Genomic DNA, 21,674 nt, shown 5'->3' with positions numbered 1-21,674 from the left:
GAGTTAAAAATGTTAAGCAACAGTAATTTGTTTGGAAATATCCTTCCCACCCCCATGAATACTGCAAAGGTAAATAGCAAACCTCTTTTAATTACCTCACAAGAATTAGTGGGTCCCAATATGGAGATTTTACTAAAATCTGGTTTTCCTATTTTTAAATAGTCATGGCTCTTAAACACAAGTAGTGTTCTTTAAGTATATATAGTCTCTAGATTATAGGTATTTTAATAAAAGAGCATTCATATGGGAGATAAAATGGAGTATCTGAAAAACAGGACAAAGTTTAGATAATATGTACAGGTATATGCTTACTTTATTAGAGTAAGCAACTCCCAAGAATTCAGGAGTTGAAAAGGACTAGGACCCAGCTCTTCAGATACTTGGTGTCAGGAAAATCTACCTAATTCTACCAGCCAGTGCCTCTGTCTGCTTTCTGTGTTTCTCGATGGCTGCTTCTACCCCGCCGGCAGACTTTGGAAGCCTTGGACAGTTTGGCTTTGTTTCAAAGGAAGTTTTTGGAGATGGTGGATTCTTTGGAAAACAAGCCAATAAAGGGAGCAGTAAAATTCTGGAGTAGATAAAACAAGAGGGAAGCAAAACCAGTGGCAGAGTCCAGAAACCAAAAAAAGCGACTACCCAAATCAAGAATGGAATCAACCACTCAGCTAAAAAAAACCTAGCAAGTTATTTTCTCAAAGTCTCCTATGTACTAAGCCATGTGATCGACGTAAATGAGCCTTTCAAAGATTTCTACCACAGAGAACAAAATGACATTTCTTTAGTGGATAGACAGGACTCCATTTCTACACTTGAAGAGCTCAGTTTGTGAGACAGAGATAGAGAAACTCCTGTTACAGCACCAACTGACACACATCCCCTAGGAAAATGAATAGAGCATTACAGCCCAGGCAGGAGGCTGTACCAGAGGCATAAAGTGTTTCAGATACTGTAATGTGGGTAAAGTGTGGGCCAAAGTAAACAAACTCGTCTCTTCCTCTGGGGATGGGCGGCTGCAACCAGGCAGGAAACCAATAGTTTTCTCAGGATCTAAATACGCCTGATCCAAGGAATGAGCCAAATCTTAGGACCAATCTGGTTTCTCCCCATCTCTCTGCCATTCTCCCCAACAATCAAGCATTATTTAGGTGCCCACTATAAAGAGTTGGCTCTTAGACACTTAAGGTAGGTAGGATATAGTGTTTCCTGTTCTGAGTGCTGGCAAAAAAAAAAAAAAAAGTACATCAGACCCTTGAAAACTACTCCAAGGTAAGGGGTAAAGGACAGACTGCTGAAATGGTTTCTACTAGAGTTTTGACAAGGGTGGAGGGGAGAAAGATAGATGAGGGAAGCGAGGGAGAAGCAAGAAATGGCATAGGCCTTCTTCCCCCAAAACACCTCCCTGTTTTGGACTTTTACCACAACTATTTATATTGACCTATAAATTACAAATTCCATAAATATGGAATACCATAATTATAAATACCATATTTGAAATATCCTGTGATACAAATCTACTGAAGTAAAAAAACCTTACAGGGCAAGTTGATGCCCAATACTTAATAGCTATTATTTCCATTAATCATATTTTATCTACCAAGATTCTAAAACCTCCCCAATTTCTGGCTAGTGCTCAACCCATTGTTCCTAAAATTACTGACCAAATGGTGAGATGAGATGAAAGACCAAATCATCTAAAACTCATTTTCGTTACCTGAGTCTGGCATAGCTCAGTCCAAAGTTTGGGGAACAGTGCAAGATGAAGTGGCAAACCTTCATAGGCAACTAGGACACCTAATATTTGAAAAGAAATCAGAATAGGTTATAATTATAAATTATACTATTGAGGTATTCAACTTTGTAGGTACAATTCTATAGGTATTTCTAGTCATAACTATGAGTATTTTCTATGTTTTAGAAATCTATAGAATACCTATAAAGGGGAAGAATTCATTCCAATGCTTTAACCAGTGAAATAATTCAGAATGCAGTATACTTTGACTGAATTTAGTCATATTCCACACCTCATTCCCAACAGGACATGAGGTAACTTAAACCAATTTGCTTTTAAAGTATTAGAGCCTATCTGAGACAATTTAATAAGGGTTATTGCAAGTGGTTCCAAAGCTTTCTTAGACTAAGGTACCACCGTTCATGTTAGATAATTTTCACGGACTAGCTATAAGCTGGAAGGGAGAGAGGTGCAAGGTCAAAAAGAATCAGGAGAATTAGAAAACATACTGGTCCTTCCTCTTTTACCTTGTTTCCCGAAAACACGGAGAATTATAGTGGATTTACTGCTCTTGAGTCTAACAGCTTCTAGTCTTCTCTCCAAGCTCTTTTGGGTGGACCATACTTAGCTGTTATGTCAGTGTTCTATCTGGAACCTCTATTAAATAGTTTTAACCCTTCCTCTTTCTCACTATTAGAAATGTCAAGTATATCTTTAAGAAATGTGCTCCCCTGCCCTCCTACTTCTCAAAGCACAACTATAAGTAAATTTCCCATCCTCCACACTCTCACTCAAAGCAAAAATACAATAATGGAGGGGAAATATAATAATAATAAAAGTTATCCTCTCCAAGAAATAATTACGGGTTAGACCTGAAGTCAGCAAACTTTTAATGTAAAGGGCCAAACAGTAAATACTTTAGTCTTTGCAGCCAAATGATCCCTGTTGTTAACTACTCAACTCCACAGAAGGAGTGTGAAAGCAGCCAGACAACACTAGATGAATGGATGTGGCTCTCTGACAATAAAATTTTATACAGAGAACACTGAAATTTGAATCACATGTAATTTTCATGTGTCACAAAAATATTTAGAATAACCTAGGTTTTTTTTAATGTAAAAACTCTTCGTGTGCAGGTATGGTTACTGGTTATACAAAAATGTCAGAAGGCAGACTATTATTATTTGCCAACCTCTGGGTTGGACCAAGGATTCAAGAAAATCATAAGAGAAGAAAATCAGATCACTCATCCAATTTAGTCATCCAAGGATGCTAAGATTCCCTTTTGTGGGTAAGTCTATTTTCCTGTTAAGATTAATCCCTTTGTAGAGAAATCCCCAGGGAAAACTGTTATCTTTCTCTTTTATCCTAACCTAATCTGGTTGGGGCTGGAGGTATTCACCCACTCTAAGATCACAATACACATGACCAAACAATGATATGGCATCAAAACTGCTGGGTATAGGTAAGAGTTTCTATGCTCCCATCCTCGTGCATCATCATTACCCATAAAAGTAGAGCAAAGATTGGCAAACTCTGGCCTACAGGCCAAATCTGGTCCACCACTTATCTTTGTATGGCCATGTGAACTAAGACGGGCTTTTGTATTTTTAAAGGACTGCAAAAGGAACAGTGAAACAAAGACTACGTGATGCAGATCATACATATGACCAACAACGTACACCCTTTGCAGTGTCCCAACCCCCAGGGGCTGCCCTGACCTAAACCCTCCCAGGGGAAAGTAGACTGTACATTACAATTTAAGTTTCTCTAGTTTTTATTCTTTTTGCTCAATTATTCCTCAAAATTATTCTTTATTCCTGTTTTCCATAACTACCAAAAAGCCAGCACTACCACACAACAAACAAAAACTATGGAAGTCTTCTATAATCTAAGATCGCTTCCATTGTTTCAAAAGCATTTTTTTTTTTAATCATTTCCCCTTTTATCAGTAACGAAATCAGGCTCAGACAAACTATGTAATCTGCTCAGGTTCATCTAAAAAACCAGGGAGCAAAACATGTACCCCAGGTAGATAGGATTCTGAAGCCTGTAATCTTTTCAATAATCAAGTGTTTCCCCAAACTTCAGTCATTCGTATCATTTTCCTGAGTGTTTTCAAATCTGTCCATCACCTATACGGTTTACTTAACACTATTCTTTAGATTCACTTAAGAAGGCTAATACATTAGTCTTAGGCAACAGAACATTTAAGAAGTCATAAATTTAGTATACTAGTTATATATTTTCGTAACAGAGTAAGATCCATACCTGTTTATGAATATAAAATTATTTTCCCTGAACCACCTTGTACACTACACTGTGTGTACCATGGTGAGCTAATGAAACCTCTCTCACAGCCCTACCTATTTCCTCTCTGAGCTGCATTCCTTTGGAAGGAGGGCCATCCCTTCAGAGCAACAAAGTATCACTTTCTAGCATTTTCACAAAGCACTGAAGATCAGGGACATCTTGGTTCTATAACTCAAGGTAGAGGTCAATGCTGTCCTACGCCACACATTCTTCCAATATGTTCTGGGGTGCCTTACTGGGTACAAAGCACAGGGAGATGCAGTCAAGGCACAAGTCCAAGCCATGTTTCAGGAATCAGGATAGGCAGCCTAAGACATTGGGTTCTGCCCACCTCTTTACCCTGTGAGTTCAGGCATCCTCAATGGGTCCTTACCCCACCCCACTACTAAACAATAATCAAAAACCATTCCAAATATCTTTTCCTCATTAGTAACACTTTATACTGTAGAAGCTACTAGGTGGGTTATTAAAAATCTTTTAAAAACTGCTTTTGTAGGTAAAATGGTAATTCAGATGGTTGCTTTGAAGATGAAGTATTTTATATGTATATTTACTAGTTAGGGTCTCTCCTATCTGAATTCTTTGTCTAGTTTTCTGTAGGAGTGTTTAGCCTGTCCAAGCATTATCCATGGGAAGTGGTAGCCAATTTATGAAAACCCACAATTAATAATCCACTACAGGCCTGAATCATCAAGACATCTTAGCCTGAGAATATCGCACATCTGATTCTTCTGATTCTCCTTGTTCTCACTCATATCCATTAAGCAGCCTGCTGCTATTTATTCGGCTGCGGATGTTGGTTACTAGAAAAAAATCTGCTGGCCCTACCAAAAAAATATTCAGATCCCTGTGCCAGTTCTTCCTCTTTGTGAATTAACAAACTGGTAATCAACTGCTAAATTATCTATTTATTAAATGCAATTACTAATATTAGCCTGAGATAAATGAATTTGCCCTTGGTAGCCTTGGTAGCCTAGCAGAAGCTGCCCTCTGATCTGCAATGAATAACTAGTATATTCATTAACCCTATGAAGTCTTTTGGGGAAACAGCTAACTAGTTGTCAGTAGCATCGTGACATCAAAAAAGGTAAAGCACGAACCACAGCTGTGCTTTTGATAATCTGAATTTCTAATCTGTTTACTTTTACCAACTATACTAATTTTTTAATTCTAGAGATTTTGAAGATTTTAGATTTTTAGGTATATATCATGTTACTTGCAAAATTTCCTTTTATTATTTACTTTCATTTACTGAGGCATTAAGAAAATCGTCAAAAGCAATGTTAAATAATAAAGGTGATAGATTCTTGTTTTATCTCTGAAAATGAAATTTAGTTATAAATCTAGGAATTTGTCATTTAAGTTTACTTGCGCATCTCACTGTTAATTTTGTGTGTCAACTCTGGTAACTTAAAAAAAAAATATTGGGAGTACCAGTTCCCTGCCGTCCCCTATTTAAAAGTAGGCTTTCATGGCCAGTGTGGTGCCAGGCAGGGCTTGAACTCATGACCCTGAGATCTAGACCTGAGCTGAGATCAAGAATCAGACACCTGGGGCACCTGGGTGGCTCAGTCAGTGAGCATCCGACTTCAGCTCAGGTCATGACCTCAAGGTTCATGAGTTCAAGCCCCACATTGTGCTGACAGCTTGGAGCCTGGAACCTGCTTCAGATTCTGTGTCTCCCTTTCTCTCTGCCCCTCCCCCTCCTGCACTCTGTGTCTCTCAAAAATAAAATAAATAAACATTAAAAAAAAAAAAAAGAATCAGACACTTAACTGACTGAGCCAGCCAGGCGCTCCTACTATACTACTTTTTAAAAATTTTGTCCTCTCCAGCCCAAAACAAATGATCACTGCAAGTGATTTCAAACTTACAGACATTTATTTAACCCAGACATTGAAAGCAACCAATAATTTTATCCTTACACTGTTAGGAGTATAAACCTCTAGGTTTGGGTTTTTTAAGAAAACATGTACTAAGTGATGTTTCCTATTGTTGTAAGACTGTGTCACATTCTGCATACTGTTTTCCAGTTTGCTTTTTTCTATGTAATCTAAGATCATTTCCTATCTTTTTAAAGACCATAAAATACAGATGAACTTTTAAAAACTATACAATAAACTACAGGTTTACTTAACTAAATTCTTATTGCTGGATATTTGGGTTGTTTCCAGTTTTTATCCAGTACAAACTGAGTGAAAATAACCATCCTATGTATGCCGGTGTACACTTAGCTGTGGTACTGCAGGATCAAGGGCCATGAACAATCTAAAGTGATAATGCTTATATGCCTCCTCAAACTGGCTTCGTTAAAACACCTCTTCTTTCCCCATACTGTTTAATTATGCATACCATCCAAAGTTTATCTCATAGTTGGAAGAAAAAAACAAAAAAGAAAAAAGAAATCATGATTTGTAAGGCAGAAAAACCCTCATATGGTTACAAAACATTCCTTGTTTTGTATGTGTGAAGAAGTTGCCTGTTGATGTCCTTTTACTTACTTAACATCCTTTCCTATCTTACTGAATCCTAAAAATTCTTTGTATATTGCCAATACTAACCACTTATCTGTTAAGAATGCAAATATTTTCCCCATTAGCTATATTTTAATCAATGGCATTTTTCAACATGTAGTAATTTCAATTTTTACATTGTCAAAGATTTTATTTTATTGTTTATGGGTTCTGTGTCCTGCTGAACATGGTCTTTCAAATCTCAAGGTGCTAACCACATGATTCCATGCTTTTCTTTAATATTATGACTTTATTTTTCACAATTTAACCTTTAATCCTCCTGTAATCTAAGTGCAAGGAGTGAATGATACTAAATTTCCACCCTTTCTCTCCCTAAATAGCTAAGTGATTCTCTTAATACCATACAATCTCCACAAATCTGATAGGTCATTGTCTCCAAACCCCCATGTATTCTTATATTTTTATTTGGAGTGGTTTTTCCACTGCCTGTGCATGTTTTTCTGCCCGTGTATTTCCAGATCTGCATCACACAGCTTTAAACATTATACTTTACTTTTATGTAAGAAAGAAGAAAAAATTAACCCATATTTTCTGTTTTTATGCCAAAAAAAAGATTAACATTTAATAAAAGTGGGGGATAGGTCTGTGAGTGATACTGTGATATGTACCTCTTGCTATTTTGAATTATACATTATGTGTGTGTATTAAATCTTAAAAATAAAATTAAAAATTACTGATCTTTTGTAAGTATTTTAAAAATCAATAGTGCCAGTCCTTATTACTATTCTTTTTAGAATTTTTGGATCAATTCCACGACTTTTAAATATCAAAGTATCGTAATTTCAGACACAGTTACTTCCATGGCAGTCAGTAGCTTTGTTCGCTCTCCTAAAACTCTCCCCCACTTCTGTCTCCCCAGCCCCATGGCTGACCATGTTCACTTCAAAAGCACTCCAACCTTTACTGGTTTGCATCTGCAACTCTAATATACAATTAATTATCACATAATCCCAACAAATCTTAAAAACTGCTTAGTTACCCACGTGAGAATTACCACAAAGACTTTTCCTCAAAACTGGAAGCGACTTGCAATCAGCATAGGTATTGAGACAATACCACCTGAGGTCCTGATATTCTGGCACTTAGAGCATCTAACCTCAAGACTCAAATGATTAAGGACATAACCAGTTTAAATTTGTCCTTTCCTTGTTGCCAAATATAATTTTTTGAAGAAATTATACACCTAAGAACTCCTTATCAACTGCCTGCTCCCTGTTACAGTCATTAATGTGGGCTTTGTTTTCTCAAGCTCTTTCGTAGGTGCCTCTTCCTAGAAATAATCATTTCAACTGAAAGTAGGAGTTAACTTGAAACACTGGGATGTCCTCTTGCCATTCAGATGAGGCATAAGGAAAGCAGTGCTTTTACTTCATATCCAAAATAATGTCTAATTTTCCGCATTAAGAGATAACCATGATTTCCAGGGAAGATGGCAGAGTAAGAGGATCCTAATAAAAATACATAAATGAATTAACTAATTTTAAAAAAGGTACAACTTCCTCAGGTTGTGAAAGCTTTGGTTTCTATCAATACAGCCACCAACCACATCTGGCTAAGTTCGGTTAAAATTAAATGAAAATTCAGTTCCTTAAATCACATTGCAAGTTCTCAACACTCACATATGCCTTGTATATCATAATGTGGACGATGATGCATTTGGGAGAATATTTCCATCATCCTACAAAATTCCATAGAATAGTGCTTACATAGAAAACTAACCACTAGGAGGCAGCATCAATAGTGCTTCATGGGTATAAAAGAGATGGGAGTATAAAATATGAAAGTTGATTCAGCTAACGTCGATGGCTAAGTGTATGTCCTCCTTTCCCTCTCTCCGTCTCTCCTCCATGTTTATTTTCCCTGAAATAGTGTATTTGTATTGATGAGGGAATACAGTCCCAAAGAGGGTAGAACATTCACTATTTGATCACAGCTGTTCAAGCAGCTAAAATAGTTCCTCACATAACTTTTGGTATAAATCACGTGAACGCAATTACCAAGAACTTTTCTTAAGGTCAGCATTTTAATAAGTCCCCCTTCTTATCTGGAAGCAAGACTGTGTTACTAGAATTCCTGGACATTTTCTCACACTTGATCACTGCCACTGCTAGGTTTCAGTTTTTTACCAAGTGCCATGACTGAACTGTGTAATCATGAAATGGCCAATCTGATCATATGCCCCCAACCCCATAGTCCCCACTTGGCACTGCAGCCACATATATATAAAACCAGCTAATGAGAACAGGTGGAAGAACAATCTTTCAAATCTGAAGACACTCTAATCACTTACCAATAAGATGGATTTTCTGAAGAGGAATTATCCCTGACAGCTGTTACCACTTCCTTCTTCTCAGATCATGAAACCTAAGGTATGTTCACGTCTTTTGCCCTACTTATAGTGGATCAAAACATTTTCCATAGAAGGAAGGGGATGTGATTGAGAAGCCGCACGATGGGGAGTTCTAGAGTGTGACAATATTCTGTTTCTTGACCTGGATGATGGTTCCATGAGCATTTCACTTCCTATGCTCTGACACAAAACTAGAGAACACTGGGAGAGGATCCTGGGCCATCTGTAAAGAAGTAAGACTCACAGGCCACACAGACCCTGGGAACTCTGGAGGTCCTGAGAGAGGGACATATCTGCTAAAGACTTTTCAGCTAGAAAAAGTCACCCAAAGGGAACAATTCTCTTACAGGTCTCAGGCACATCCTTGAATAATTTGAGTTTTTTCCCCTTTTATAATTCACTGATGGTTTTGTTTACTATTTCTCATATCTTCCTTTTCAAATTTCCTTTCTTCTCACTCATCTCTCTGTTTCATAAGACTTACCTCCTAATTTACTCATATATGCACCTCTGCTTCACCCTGGCAAGCCCACTCAGTTTGCTCTCGGCATTGCCAGCTCCAAAGCACAGCTGGCACTATAGATCTCATCTTATCCTCAAGATCAGGGCTGGGAAAGTCCACTTCTCTAAGCCTGCCTCCCTAAGCAGAGTAGGTTTTGGTTTTTGTTTTTAAATTCTGCTGGGCAGATGGAGGAGGACTTGGGCTTCTATGTTCAAAAGTGATCAGCCCTACTCCACACTCCTTTATAGGCCAGCTGAAACTCTGGGCAGAACTATTCAATGGAAACCAGTAAGTTGGTGTTTTCTTAATAAAAATAAAAATGTTCCCAAGAATAATTAATATTTTTAAACAGTCACTTTAAAAAAGAAAAAAAGATAGTCTCATTTTGGTCTCCCCTTCCTGAGTGGCTAGGGGCTTAAAATAATTCAGTGGAATTTACTGCTCATCTTTTATACTTACTCAGCTTAACTAATGTTTCAGTAAATTTTTCACAGTTGATTGCAACTCGGCATAATAGATGGATGAATTGATGATAAGAAAAGAAGTAGTCTAGCAGCATACGATCATAAACGTCATCTTTGCCCTGAAGGTTAAAGATGATAAAATGGTTGCACTTAAATTGTATAATAAATTAAAGAGCATATTTTGTGCAAATGTAATAAGTTTAACTAAAAAGTTGATTAAATATTTAAATTCTATAAGAACCTAGTTTTAAATTCCAAGTTTCTAGTAATGTTAAGATCTTAATTGTCACAAGTTTATTTTCAGTGTGCAAATGCTATCAATTAAAATTACCCATTATTTCTATATACTTTAATAAAGTAAAATTACTGTAGGATTTTAAAATGTGACACTTTAGTTCCACAGACATCATCAAGAAGAGTTGAGTTAAATTTGATTTTTGAAATAAATTTCAAATGATTTCTGTAATGGTTACTACAATGTTAATTATTTTTAATATTTTATAAGAACTTGAGTATATTTAAGATCCAAAGATGGTGGGCAAGGGGGAATGTGAATGAAGTCGGGTAAAGACAGATAAAGGGAAAAATTGTTTAAAATAATCTTGAAACTGAGATAAATTATCCTCTGTTCAATGTTCTCTATAATTTAAAATTAGCATTATTTTAGAATACAAATTAGAAGAGAAGAATCAGACTATGAATGATAATAAATCTATCAGTGGTATTAGGCTTAGGTCAAAGGATTAGGTAAAGGGCAGTAAAAGAAGTCATTGATTATATGGTCAAATTTAAACAATAGTAAATACCTAACTTGACTTTTCAGATTTAGATATATGACCCAGTTATAATTTAGCCTAGTGACAAATAGTACTAAGACTTTCTATTAGGGTATTTTTTTGAGGGAAGAAAAAAACTTATTACTTGTGCTTGTTGTTGATTTTGCAAATACTCAACCAACATTTCAGAGCACTAAAAGGAAAAAGTCCAAATGAGTCTAATCTTCTTAGGATCCACAAAATGGTCATTTAATATAACTGCCAGAGGGGAAATTTCAAATTACTGTGTACTACAGAAACATGGTTTTCCTGGCATCCCAACATACCTTACTGGTTTCCACCATTGTGGGCAAGAGGCACATATTGAGTTCAGGGCGCGGAGGCCGAATATTGCTTTTCCCTCCTATTAGCTTGATATTTTCTCGACAAGGGAAATAAGGTCCAAGAGACACTAAGACATTAAAAGTGTACAATAAGAATAAATGGAAAAAATAAATCTCCATGTTTCAGTGTGCAGAAAGATTAAATGCCAACCACATTCAAGTACCGTGCTTGAGGAATACGTACTTGGTATATTACTATGATGATAAGTACAATGGTTGTGTTGTAGAAATGGAACCAGAGTATGAAGAAAGTCATGGGGACTCAAAAGCACAAGTTCCTTGAGGACATCTGAAAATAAAAACACAGTGTGAGTTTAAAGTAAAACTGAAGTATATCTAACCTACTACTTTCAAACTCACAAATCCTGTTAGGGTGACTGGTTGCAGTAAGGCGGGTGGAAAGTTTTAATAGCCTAAAACGGTTTTAGCTCCTGTCACTGGGAGAAATTCTGTCGATGCTCAATCAAATTTGAATCAACAGAGTTACTAACCACAGTATCATTTAGAAACCAAAGTTTAAAACTATTTATTTGTATTTTATTTATCCAAGAGAAGCACCATGGAGAAGTACACTAAGGGAAATATTTAATGCACACTGACGTCATGTCTTCATAAAAATGAACCAAAGTAGCATATTGTAGACAGAGATCCAAGTTTCAAAGTTCTTTGCATCTGAGACATAATCCTTAATCTACTTTTAATGTTTCATGATGCTAGCTGGACTGCTTCTCATCCCCTGCTCACAGAGAAGTAAACCTCGTGATGACAGGCTACTGGCAGCTGGAGGTTACTGAAGTTACAGGCCAGTAATTTCACAGAACATCAGACCAAAAATGATTGCTTATACATGAAAGCCAGTTATTCACATCATTTTGTAAGTGAAAAGAAATGTAAATGAAGTTTCAGTCCCTAAAGAGGATTTTAAAAAGATAAGATACTCATGAGTCTAAGAATAGCTACTAGGAAATATCTTTAGGCAAAAGAACTGACAATGAAATAATCACTCCAACTCTTTACAGTATCAGCTCTCCTTTGTAAACATTTGCACGATTCGGCCTTGTTTATATAGGACCAACATTTCAGAGCTGCAAGAGATCTAGAAATAACCTAAGGTCAAACAAAGAGCCCAGATATATTATGTGACCTGCCCACAATCACAATGCAATCACTGGCATGTTGAAAAATATAACTAGATTTTCTAGGACTTGCTGGCCAGTGTGACTTACACATTAAAAAGTACAAATATTTTCTGAACTTTACAGAACTAGTATCACATTTTGCAAAAACTATTCCACAAAAATCTTCCACTAGGTTTTTACACTGGTGTATTTCCCAAGTAACTTACCTATACAGGCATTTCTAAGTTCTGGAGGACTATAGGAATTAAGAAGAGTTAACAGTTTATGGGCAAATTCAATTCGCTCCTGCCACTGGATTAATGCTTGTTTCACATCTGCAATACAAAAGCATACATAAATATGCCACTTGGGTTCAAACTTCCTCACAATTATTTTCTATTATTATCTACAGAATGTTAACACTAAGAAAATCAAATTAATGACATAAACATCTTTGGTGAAAGTGAAATGATTCTTTTCATGAGATAGCTGCTACTGTCAAACCATTAGATGGGTGTAAAAAAAAATTTTTTTTAAGTTTATTTGAGAGAGACAGCGACAGCATGACTTGGGGAGGGGCAGAAAGAAAGGGAGACAGAATCTTAAGCAGGCTCTGCACTGTCAGCACAGTGCATGATGCAGGACTTGATCTCATGAAACTGGGAGACCAAGAGCCAAATGCTTAACCAACTGACCCACCAAGATGCCCCAAACCTGTTTGGTTTCTTAAAGCACACTTTATTGGTGATGAATATGTCCATTTTCTAGAACTTTATATGAAGTTCAGTGTTCACACTGAGGGGCAGATATATATTTTATACTTATTTCTCTTGAAACAAAAAATGGTCTAACCTAAGCCATGGAGGTTTCCAGCTGGAGAATGTTCAAAAAAGACCCATGTTAAAACTGTGCTTGGAAGTATTTTCTAGTCTCCTAAATTTTAACACTTAGAGGATGCCTGCCTATTTTTCAGGTAGGCATAAGGGAATAAACACGAGCATTCCAGCTTTATATCAGGAGGTCATGATGAATATTTGATGACAGCCAGCATCCTCATCTTTTGTACATCAACTAGAGGTAAAGACAAAAATCTCTGAAGCACGTGGTTTGAAACCATTATTTTCATCTGTAATAGTTAAAAGTAACAAAAACAAGAATGACCAAACCTTTTCTCTGAAGATACGGGCGTGTAGACTTCAAAACTGAAAGGAATATTGACAGAAGTTCTACTAAATCTCCAGTCACATGGCAAGCTGTAGCTTCATGATACATCATGTGCAGAGTGTTGAATGACTACAAGTGATTTAAAAAGATGGAAAATTTCATTTCATTTTTACTTTACTGGGCCACTAAATGGTAGTGCTCACCCTTTATGACAGATGTTTCCAGATTCTGTTTGCACATGTGCCCAAATAAGCAAATGTATTTACTTTCAACCTAAAAGTCAAATTCTCCCAATTCAGCTCTTTTTTAAAATACAAAAACAGTGCTCACCTGCAGAGCTGATATTTTATGCATACATTTTGGTCTGAAAGAATAATTCGGTTAATCATTTTGTTTGTTTTTGTTTACTCTAAGACGGCAGCCTTAGAGATTACAAAGCAGTAGACAACAAGACTGAGAAGGATGAGTGACTTCTTTCACTAACTTTCTAGGGCTTCGGAAGGAGACAATGGTGAAATGGTTTGTCGGCTATACTCAAAACAGTATGTCTGAATGAGGAAAAAGAGCTCCAAAAGGTAGAATTCCTTTAATCATATTGGCTTATTAAATCTTTTCATTACAAATCCTTAGTTTTTTTCGTATTTCATTTTACACAAAGGTTTTCTACTAATCCTCTCAAATCGGGTCCCTTTAACCGATATACTATCCATAATTCAAAGTTCAAAATCCATAGTCTAGAATCTGTGGTGGTACATAAACTAAACAAAGTACTTGCGTGGCATTTAACCTGTAAACTATGAGGACAGGAACCATGTCTGTCTTGTTCACTGCTGTATCCCCAGTGTCTAACACAATGCCTGGCATGGAGCAGACAAACATATGCTGAATGAAAGAATGAAATTCTCACTACTTTTCACAAACCTTCTGTTCTAGCTAAACAAAAATATGTGGCATTTTTCAAATAGGACAATACGTTGTTGCCTCTGTGCTGACCAAGTCATTTATCTAAATACTCTTCCACTTACCTTTACAAATTCAAATTCTTCAAAAGTGCAGTTTCAAAAATGTTCTTTTCCTATTCTATAACACCATCAACTGAAAAAACTGTCCTAACTCTTATTTCTCATGGTATTCTCGGCATATATTCTTTTGTCTTCTCTCCATTATTAGAGTAAGGGGTAAAATGTATCTCTGTGGCTTTAAAATCATCTCATAGTTGTGGATGTTCAAGAATTGTGTGAAGAACGAACAGGTGATTTTAACCACCTGTAACAGCCTCAATGGCTTCCTCTGATGATGGCAGTATCAGTTTCTTAACTGTCAAATAAGTGAGTTCTTGAGAAATTCTGTCAGTGATTAAATCACACAAATTTCATCTGTTTCTACCCTTACAAATGGAATGAATAAAAAAAAATCTATTTCCAGTAGTTGTTCTAAATACAAAATAAGAAGTATGGAATTGCAATGGACAAAGAAAACAACAACCTAAAAACTGTGACCTTATTATTTTTGGAATATACATTAGCATTTACTGATCTGTATAACAAAAATTTAAAGGCCCATAAAATAGTATAGCATGAATTCTAAATACCCATAAAAAAAAGAAGTCTTGGTGAGAACATTAAAATGAGATACATCTACTGTAGAATGCAATAAAATACTTACCTCAGTCATCAGGATCAACCCTCGATTAAATACAACAAGTAGTCTATCTTCATCAGATTCTAATAGTATTCTGAAGGCACTAGAAGAATACATAAAGTCCAGGTTGAAAACTGCATCAGAATGGAAAACTTAGGTGACAAAAAAAATAGAAGTAAACCGTCATTTAGGCTCTCTACTTTTCTACCTACAGGAGAGAGACTGCTATATCTGTTTAGTAATGTAATAAAAGGAGATAATATTAAGTAAGAAACCCTCTAAATAACATGGGGAAAAGTTGCAAGTGCTAGTGGAAGACAGGTATCATGGGAATATTTTTAAAGTTTCACTATAAACAATGTTTATTTTTATAATGGGTTTATCTTCTGGATAATAACAAAATATACTTCTACTATCCAAGCACTTATCAAGCTGGTTCTTGGGAAGAAAGAGAAACCTAAGGGGGAAACATTAAACACACCTTGGCCTTGAAAATAATTTATGTGATAATCTTCAAAAGTAGTTGTATTGCTCCTGTTAACAGGCCTAATTTCATTATTAGGTACTGGAAACTGCTGCTATATATAAGTACAAACAGAATTCCTTCTACTTTAATGTTTTCTTTCCTTTTTCAAAAAAGAATTAAGAAAGCTCAAATTTTTTTTTGAGAAAAAGATTTAAGTAGTAAACCTTGGGAAAGCAAAGTATCTAAAATTAATGCCACCATTTTAAAAGAATTCCTTTAGAGCAAAAGCATAAGTTAATTCATTCTGTGTATTAATAAAGATTCAACTTTGAAAATTTTCTCAAGACAACCTGAAATAACTTTATCTCGGTTAATTAAGCTTAAAATACTACAGTGTTCAAAGAAATACTGCCAAAATGTGCCCAATAAATGACATTCCTTCCAAGTCTTAGATATAAGATACAAAAGCATTTTAAGAAATTAACTTGGACTTTATTTCTACAGTTAAGGAAATTATGTGTCATTTGTTGCAGAATTCCTTTATAGTCATTTAATAACTTCTGTAGCTTTGAGCAATTATAATGATGTTTTGTTATCTGGCTAATTCTTATAGTTAAAAAAGACAGGCAGATCTGGGCCAAACAGAATGAAAAACATTAACAGTAAGACTCATCCAAAGATGGAGAAAGCTATCTTTGGAGGCCTCTAGAATTGAACTATGTGTAAGTCAGGATGAACCATGACAGAGAGGAGGATTCAAGCTTTAGGTTTAAGATTATACATTAAGATTCTGATAAAACACATACGAACACCTCAAAACCAAAACGAAATAAAAGCTGTTCAAAAGTAGCTCGTTAATTTTTAAGAGATAAAGCCTTCCAAGGTAACTACATGCAAAAATGCTTCCCTAATAACTTTAAAAAACTGGTAAACTCCAATTATAAATAATTTAATTATAACTCTTCAAAGTGTCAAAAGGATGGTGCCAATTCCCTCACTTGGAAAAACAAAACAAATTAAAAAAAACACAAGAAAACATCTTTTTACCTTATTAAAGTAGTCCAGCAGGAGCGGCCATCTAAGCAACGTAAGTAACAACTTATAGTTGTTTTCTTAAACTGTTTAATATCTTCTAATTCTTCTTCTCTCATATCTGGCCTCTGAGCTATAAACAGCTGCATCAGGTTAAATAGTTCTTCTACTGCCTAAAAAGGGTAAATAAGCATTATGGTGACCTTTAAACCCCACAACATTTTAGAACATTTACTTCTCATTTCTGAACATTATACCCACTGACCAGCTCTTAATATTATACAAATGAAACCAGATTATGCTACCATTCAATAGTTATAAAATTAGCAATGAATTCTATTTTTAAAATTTATTATATAATCTTAAATGTTCAGGGAGATTAAAAACTAGTTACTATAATTCATTTTTAGTCTTAATACTTAAAGGACTAACTTTGTAACTTAAAATGGGTGTCCAGATACGCAATACCAATCCTTTGTCTCTGTTTCTTTTTTTTTTTTCCATTTTTTATTTTGAGAGAGAGAGAGAGAGAGAGAAAGAGAGCGAGAGAGCGAGTGCGCACCCGCACATGAGAAGAAGAGGAGAGATAGGAGGGAGTGTATCGTAAGCCAGCCTCCATGCTCAGTGCAGAGCCCAATGTGGGGCTAGACCTCAGAACCCTGGGATCATGACCTAAGCTAAAATCAAGAGTTGGACGCTTAACTGAGCCACCCAGGCACCCCTCCTCTGTTTCTTTAAAGAGAAATCATTACTTTGTCACAAAATTTTATACCCCTCATTTACATGTGAATTAATACCATTTCTGGGAAGACACTTTGTGCCAACATTTGGAATGCTCTTTCTAGAGCGATAAAGGGTTAGTTCAAGTTATCTGATGGATGACATGTGGGAACTAATATTTCAGTACAATAGCAAACTGGCATTTACCATGGGCATGTGGGTTGCTCTTCTAACACATAATTACCAATGTACTGAAAAAAACCCTCCAACTCCATAATTTTCATGGCAAAAAAATTGACTTAAGCACATTTTCATGAAAATCTCTAATCGTTAAGCTCTACAATAAAAGATATTGTACTCATCAAAGGTGTATGTAACCACAGACACCATGTACAGTAACTAAGTCCAATGTGATAAAACAAATCCACTGAATTTTGATACACCTGTTTTTAAAATGTTGTTACTTATTTTTTGAGAGACAGAGAGAGAGAGAGAGAGAGACAGAGAGAGAGAGAAAGGGGCAGAGAGGGGGATAGACAATCTGAAGTGGGCCTTGTTCTCAGAGCAGAGAGCCTGATGCAAGGCTTGAATTCATGAACCATGATGAGGATCATGATCTGAGCCGAAGTCACTTTAACCAAGGGAGCCATCCAGGCACCCCAATAAATCTTGAGCCCACAAACCCTGAAATCACGATCTAAGCTGAAACCAAGAGTGATTAAGCCACCAGGTGCCCCTGAATCTTGATAAATCTTAATAAATCTTGTCCTGACTCCTTTGAGGTCAGGGCAGACTCTCACATTTGTTTCCTTCTGTACTCTCATAACCTTGACTTTGAACCCCTTTTGGTACTCAATATACTCACATTCTTTCCACTACTCTAGGCATTCTAAATTTCTTGGTGGGAAATTAGGTTATTCTTTCTTGGGGGGACGGGCGACAATTTACTACATAATGTCTAAAGGATCTTAAGGTCCTTTTTTCAACAGGAAAAAGTAGTATACAATTCAACGATACCAGTAAATAAAATAGTCTTCATTGCATTCATTTGACTGAACTCTTAAGTAAATGTTGAATGTCTTGAAAAAGCCACTACTCTTCACTGCATTTCCCATTTAGCAAAAAACTTTTCATAGTAGCAGTTTGTGGCCTCTAGGTTGATAATAGCTTGAAAAAAGGGTTCTGCACACTCCTTCCAATCTGTTTCCTAGACTTAAACCCTCTTGATATCATCTTGAGTTTACAAGAAAGAGTTAAGAAGCAACAGTGAAAAGAAATATCCGGGAATGAAAGCTATACATGAAGGTAGAAATTTTCAATATGAAACCTATAAATAGTCTGCCAAAAAAAAAAAAAAAAAGATTTAGACCACATTTATTTGTATTCTGATGGACTCCTTAACCATTTCATTCCCCTGAGTGTAGCTTAAGGGAAAAAACACTAGGAAATACTATAGCTAAGATAAAAAGTACTGTGTAGCTCACAACTTAGCATAGCATGTAGATCTTGATAATAAGTATCTAAATAAAATAGCTATATTTAATTAGACATAAAATTTCAGCATCAACCTAAGAATTATCCATATTACTTACCAATGTTACAGTACTACAGCATTTTAAACATGTATTCAAGATAACAAACACACATTAAGTCCTTAAGAAACAACAGTTAAAGTTAGACTATACTTCCATATTTTGTTACCACTTCCCACTGGGGGAGAACTGGTTATTTCCAATTAATGTGAAGATACAAAAATAATTATCAATTTTACTTACTCCGGGGTATTGGCTGGCATGTGGTGTAAGATTCTTAAAGGCCCATTGGATGTTCTGGTGAGAAGCCAGTTGTCGTGTGAATGCAGGAGACTGTTCACAGCAGAGCCTCAGAATGCCGTAGTAGGCTGGCAGCATCCCACGGTTAAAAAGCACCACATCCTGATCATCATGGTCAGCAAGGATGTAATTGAAGGCAATGTTCTTGGTTACCACTGGGTTCTGAACAATAAGGCGGATATTCTCTGGACAGTCAGCACACACATTGTACCAAAATGAAAGCAAAGCCTGTTTATTGTGATTTGTAGCTATTGCTGGCTCAGAGAGTTTAGGCTGGAAAAGGTTCCACAAATCCATGAAATATGTGGAAAACATCAGCTTCTCAGTTTTGGAAATCAAACAGTAAGTCATAAAGCTAAAATAGGGCACTAGCTTTGTAGTGCCATGAACAGCAGCATCAACATAAAGTTTGGCTCTTGAGAGCAAACCAAGGAGCACGTTGTAGACCTGATGTAGGACTACTGTTGTGTCTGGACTGAGTGGAAGGTCACGGGTTGGGATGTGCAAAGACCTTGTTGACCGGAACATCTGGCGGAATGAATTGCTTGGTATAAGGGACACCAGAAGATAAGCTGCAGCTATAAAATGTAAAACAAAACTGTCAGATCCTTACAAGATATAAAACAGACTGAAGAGCAGTCATTAAACACAAAGCCACTCTTCTCTTTAAAAATCAAAATGATTAAATATTAAGGGACATGACCATTTCTTAATATCCTTCTGCTCTACCACTGGTCCCACAGAAAGATCCCAAGGAATGATAAGAAACAGATGCCTTCCATTCTGTCACTGTTATTTTTAAAGTGATGACAATAACTGCATGAACAGAAGCAGTTTTAAACCTCTTGGTTAGCTTTCCCAAGATACAGAATTTTCCATTTATTTTATCGTTTCATTTCTTCTTAGGAAATAATATGGTTTACCAGGAACAATACAGCATTTGGAGCCAGAAGACCTAGCTAAGGCTGTCTGACATGGACAAATTAGTCAATGTTTTAGCATTTTACTTTTCTTCTTCTTTACAAAATAATTATTTTGTAATGATTTACAGGTAACAGTAAAATATAAAGTTTTAAAGGNAAACAGATGCCTTCCATTCTGTCACTGTTATTTTTAAAGTGATGACAATAACTGCATGAACAGAAGCAGTTTTAAACCTCTTGGTTAGCTTTCCCAAGATACAGAATTTTCCATTTATTTTATCGTTTCATTTCTTCTTAGGAAATAATATGGTTTACCAGGAACAATACAGCATTTGGAGCCAGAAGACCTAGCTAAGGCTGTCTGACATGGACAAATTAGTCAATGTTTTAGCATTTTACTTTTCTTCTTCTTTACAAAGTAATGATTTACAGGTAACAGTAAAATATAAAGTTTTAAAGATAGAATGAGATCTTCTAATTTAAAGTTCATTGTAATGTATACGATTATATATATGCCAACTACAGAACTTTAACTTTGGAAAATCTTTAAAAGTCTTCTGGGCTAAATTTAAAAATACTTTTTATTTGCGATAGTTGATACATAATCTTACATCAGTCACAGGTGTATAACATAGTAATTCAACTGCTCTTTATGTTATGCTACGCTCCCCACAAGTCATCTGTCACCACAATATCATCGACTATGTTCCTTATGCTGTCTTTTTTATCCCCATGACTTAGTCATTCCAAAACCGGACACTTCTATGCTGACTCTGAATGCAGATGAAAACATCCTTCCTTCAACATACCTGAAAAAGGTTATTAAGCATATAATTCTGAAAGGAAATAACGTATTAGTTGACTTCATCTGTAAAAACAGTTCCTGTGTACAAGGCACTGAGCTAGGTACTTTACAACTATTTCATTTAACCTTTATAATCAGCCTGGAGGTAGGTGATGTTACATTGGAAAATCTGAATCCTGGAGAAGCAAAGACCAAGGTCACACAGATAAAGAGTGGAGCTCAGCTTTAGCCTTGGGAAATGATAAGGATGACAATGACAGTAATGTTAATGCTCAGTAACCACCACCACAAGAAGTGCTAACGTTTATTGAACACTTATACTATTTAACAGCATAACTTTATGTAGGAGGCATTACTTTTATTATCCTCACTTTCATTTGGACCTAAAAACATTAAGACTAGGGGCGCCTGGGTGTCTCAGTTGGTTGGGTGTCCGACTTTGGGTCAGGTCATGGTCTCATGGTCCGTGAGACCCACATCGGGTTCTGTGCTGGCAGCTTAGAGCCTGGAGCCTGCTAAGGATTCTGTCTCTCCCTCTCTCTCTGCCCCTCCCCTGGCTTGTGTGCATGCGCTTGCTCACTTTCTCTCTCAAAAATAAACAAACATTAAACAATTTAAAAAAACGGTAAGACTATACCCATATTACACTTCTAGTGGCAGAGCTAGAATTCAAACCCAGATATACTCAGATTCACGAGCTTATCCTCCTAAAAAGTCATCACAGAACCTCCTCACCTCAAGGACTCTAATACATTAGTTTAACTCTTTATGCCTACTAATTTCTGCTTGCCAGTGTCCTACCCATAATTTGGTAATTTCCAATGTTCTGTCAAAGCAAATAAAGTTAGTGTTTCTAAAATTAACCGTAACCTGTTTTACAGATTTATTTCAAATTAAACTTTACGCACAACTCTGTGCAAAA

The 21,674-nt window shown here is 36.1% G+C and overlaps 1 protein-coding gene across 1 annotated transcript in view; it reads right to left on the bottom strand.

Moving 5' to 3' along the window:
* USP34 (ubiquitin specific peptidase 34) overlaps positions 1-21,674 on the bottom strand; it is a 192,996-nt gene that overhangs the window by 3,266 nt on the left and 168,056 nt on the right. The window contains 9 exon segments of the mRNA XM_077766453.1: positions 1,712-1,791; positions 9,888-10,011; positions 10,995-11,119; positions 11,236-11,340; positions 12,397-12,504; positions 13,336-13,462; positions 14,999-15,077; positions 16,488-16,645; positions 18,968-19,602. Of these exon segments, the coding sequence (XP_077622579.1) occupies positions 1,712-1,791; positions 9,888-10,011; positions 10,995-11,119; positions 11,236-11,340; positions 12,397-12,504; positions 13,336-13,462; positions 14,999-15,077; positions 16,488-16,645; positions 18,968-19,602 (1,541 nt within the window).

Source organism: Crocuta crocuta, unplaced genomic scaffold, assembly GCF_008692635.1.
Source record: "Crocuta crocuta isolate KB4526 unplaced genomic scaffold, BGI_CrCroc_1.0 scaffold113, whole genome shotgun sequence".
Taxonomy (NCBI): Eukaryota; Metazoa; Chordata; class Mammalia; order Carnivora; family Hyaenidae; genus Crocuta; species Crocuta crocuta.
The sequence above is the reverse complement of the archived record's forward strand: the minus strand, read 5'-3'. Positions and strand labels throughout refer to the sequence as shown.